Source organism: Bison bison, unplaced genomic scaffold, assembly GCF_000754665.1.
Source record: "Bison bison bison isolate TAMUID 2011002044 unplaced genomic scaffold, Bison_UMD1.0 scf7180017848471, whole genome shotgun sequence".
In the NCBI taxonomy this organism is placed as follows: Eukaryota; Metazoa; Chordata; class Mammalia; order Artiodactyla; family Bovidae; genus Bison; species Bison bison.
This window is the reverse complement of record NW_011479044.1, coordinates 1599-2786: the sequence shown is the minus strand read 5'-3', so window position 1 is coordinate 2786 and position 1188 is coordinate 1599. Positions and strand designations below refer to the sequence as shown.

At 65.3% G+C, this 1188-nt stretch overlaps 1 protein-coding gene across 1 annotated transcript in view; it reads right to left on the bottom strand.

Annotated features, from left to right (window-relative positions):
* LOC104992442 (mesothelin-like protein) overlaps positions 1–1188 on the bottom strand; it is a gene marked incomplete at its 5' end in the record, with an annotated part of 7080 nt that overhangs the window by 4587 nt on the left and 1305 nt on the right. Inside the window, 3 exons of the mRNA XM_010845331.1 lie at positions 220–305; positions 727–849; positions 1109–1184. Of these exons, the coding sequence (XP_010843633.1) occupies positions 220–305; positions 727–849; positions 1109–1184 (285 nt within the window). The remainder of the gene's footprint in view (positions 1–219; positions 306–726; positions 850–1108; positions 1185–1188) is intronic.

Below are 1188 nucleotides of genomic sequence, written 5' to 3'. Positions count from 1 at the left end.
CAAATGCTCAGTCTTTCCTGGCCATGGCCCCCTGTCCCTGCCTTGTCCCCACGGCCCAATGCCCCATCTGTGCCGCCCCCTTTGCTCCCCTGACCCCCAGTGGTGGGCCCAGGCCAGGACCCCAGGTAGAGGCTCAGGAGGGGGAAGCGTGGTTCTGCCACCCCCCGGGAGCCAGCCATGGGCACTGCCCTCCAAGGGGGGGAGGGAGAGTTGTCTCACCTGCTCTGGGGCCCATGGCTGTGTGGTGCCGACAGGTCGTCCTGGCAGGAAGGCAGTAGGGTCACAGGCAGTGGGTCCAGGTCAAGCTGGACAGGAGATGGAAGGTGGTGAGGCCGGGGGAGGGAGTTGCAGAGGGGAGGTCACCACCCAGGGTCACACGGGGCAGGGGACCTCGAATCTTGGGCTGCAGCCATGTCTCCGGGGCAGGGGACCTCGAATCTTGGGCTGCAGCCATGTCTCAGGCACAACCCACAAACAGTGAATCTCTGGAACAAAAGGGAGCAGTGGGGCTGTGGGGGAGCCAGGCCAGATTCTAGGGCTTTTCTTATTGCAGGTCAGACTCAGGGGACCCATGGGCTCGGCTGCCGTGTCTCCCATGAGCAAATCTCTCGACAGCTTTGGGGAGCGGGATGGGTGGTGGACCTCCAGGATCCAGTGAGTGCATGCAGCAGCTGGGAGAGGCCTGGTGGCCCCGACCTCCCCTGGTGCCACCCAGCTTCACCCCACACTCGGCGCCCAGGGAGCCCCCTTCCCCTCCCAGATCTCGGATGCCCAGTGTGACCTGGCCACGGGCACAACCCATGCTGCAGCCTGCTGGGCGCCCTGGCCGTGGTAGAGGCCAAAATAGGCCTGGGGTGGGGGCAGCGGCAGGGAGCCTCGTCCTCATTGCGAGTCCCCGGGCCATGGCCATGCATGGACTGCTGGCTTGGGGTACCTGCGGGCCTCTGGGCTCTGCACGAAGAAGATGGGGAGGTAAGCACCCCACATGGGGCTTGATGGAGGCTCATAGGGGCTCAGCTACCTGCCCGGGGCTGCAAGGAGGTCCGATTCACAGCTGGGCCCCTGTGTGTCCGTTGGGTGGTGGCTCCGGCCCCTCCCTGCCCCTCACCTGAGCACTAAGAATGCCGTCTGTCCTGGAGGGAGGCTGCTTGGGGTCCAGACGGCAGATGTTGGACGCAGGGATGCTGT